At 37.4% G+C, this 1,782-nt stretch overlaps 1 protein-coding gene across 1 annotated transcript; it reads left to right on the top strand.

Annotated features, from left to right (window-relative positions):
* The first annotated feature begins 478 nt into the window (after positions 1 to 478).
* On the top strand, positions 479 to 883 carry LOC124634123 (microsomal glutathione S-transferase 1-like). Its single transcript, XM_047169543.1, has one exon. It carries the CDS (start codon positions 479 to 481, stop codon positions 881 to 883), a length of 405 nt encoding a protein of 134 aa, XP_047025499.1.
* The last annotated feature ends 899 nt before the right edge of the window (positions 884 to 1,782 follow it).

Below are 1,782 nucleotides of genomic sequence, written 5' to 3'. Positions count from 1 at the left end.
GACTCCTAGAGCTCAAGTTTTTACTTAAATAAGAGAGATGATTAAGAAGTCTTAAAGCCTTGCTTTGCAGGCTTTGCAGTATGGCAACTATATAGAAAATATTAGTTTATTTAAATCTGAGGTAAGATTGAAGATGGGCCCGCACACAAGGTGTTGAAATAACAATGAAAATATATTCAGATCTTTATATTTTCAAGGGATGACATTGAAGCCCTTTTTATGTACTGCTAAGCTGGTGTATGGTAAGGCTAATGAAATTCTCACAAGTTTACGACCCACACAATGAGACAATACGCATACATTCTCTGATTAAGGCAAATATATAATATATTTTCATTTCCTGCCCTGGCAAGAGCCAAATTACCTCTATTCAGGCCTACATTCAGGCTTGCCAATGTCACCATAAAAAAAAATGTAAACGTCATTCAGACTTCAAAATTGCAAAGTAAACAAACACATTCAAAATATTAAAATAAAAATGACGATAACAATAACTTTGGACCATCCACTGACTCAAACGTACATGGTACATTCGGCTTTATTGGTGGTGAAACTATTGGCGTTGAGTCCTATGGCTGCAATGACATGGGTGAGGAAAGGCATATTCCCGAACCCCGACATCGTTCGTCGCGCATATCTATCGGAGCTCAAGAACTTAGCGCCGTTCTGGTTGGTTGGAGCCCTATACGTGACTACACGACCTCCCCCAGACGTCGGCATCAGTCTGTTTAGAATGTTCACATCAGCAAGAATGATAGTCATACTTGGGTACGCTACTAGACCAGTACCACCCGTTTTTACGGATTTTGCACTCATTCTGTCGTATCTGATTACTTGCTACATGTCTATGTATGTTGTGTACTACTACAGAGATGCAATTTGACTAATATTTTGTTTAAATTATTGTGATCTGTGCCGTGAATGCAAGATGTGACAGTTTCGTGAACAAAAGTTTATGTCTGTTGTGAATGTCTTGTACAAAACTGTATTATACAAAACGCCTGCTTGATAATGCTGCGTTTGCTTCGAAGTTTCCTTGGTTTCGATAGTTCCTACCCTGAAGCTGAAGAGTTCATTGATTTGCTTGCTTAATCGCGCTAATTTCTGAAACTACTGGTCCAATATGAGAAGTCTTCCAAGTGTCATGTAGCCCATTAATCAAAGGAAGCTAAGCTACATGCTATTTATGCGGGTGCGAGAAGTAATTCCCACAAGATGCAGGCGAAGCCGGTGGCAGAAGCTAGTCCTGCAATAAATGGAATACTTGTAAGATTCACTGTAAAGTTCCGATGACTCGTTTTGAGCAACTAAATCGGAAAGGAAATTGCTTTTTAGATTGTGTTCTGTGCGATCTAGAGTGTAAGGAAACGACTGACTCTATCAGTTATTATTGATATAACCGTATTACAATGGAATGAAATAGAAAATGGAAAGTTTTAATGGATTTTTTACTGTGGAATTTTTAGTTCTTGATGTTGGTTTTTACTTTTGTATAATGTATGTGTGTAGATTTTTGTCGTTTTGAGAATAAATCTGGTCATTTGTTGAGATGTTGGAAGTGTTTCTTACTGACTTGTGTTAATTTAGAAGTACCTGTTCCTAGCGGTTCCACGTGTATCTCGAGACAAGATACACACTAACTGAGTATCTATTCAAATCTGTAGCTTTGGCGGAAAATTTAAAACAATAAAGTTACTTTGACATTTATAATGTTAGTAAGAAGTAATGCGGATTCTTACTTTTCAGACACCAATGAAAATCTACACTTCGAAAAACACATCA

The sequence above is a fragment of the Helicoverpa zea genome, chromosome 10 (assembly GCF_022581195.2).
Source record: "Helicoverpa zea isolate HzStark_Cry1AcR chromosome 10, ilHelZeax1.1, whole genome shotgun sequence".
Taxonomy (NCBI): Eukaryota; Metazoa; Arthropoda; class Insecta; order Lepidoptera; family Noctuidae; genus Helicoverpa; species Helicoverpa zea.
This window is presented reverse-complemented; position numbering and strand designations above follow the sequence as displayed.

Coding starts and splice junctions, on each gene's coding strand:
- LOC124634123 (XM_047169543.1), top strand. CDS start 479: ATGACGATAACAATAACTTTGGACCATCCACTGACTCAAACGTACATG.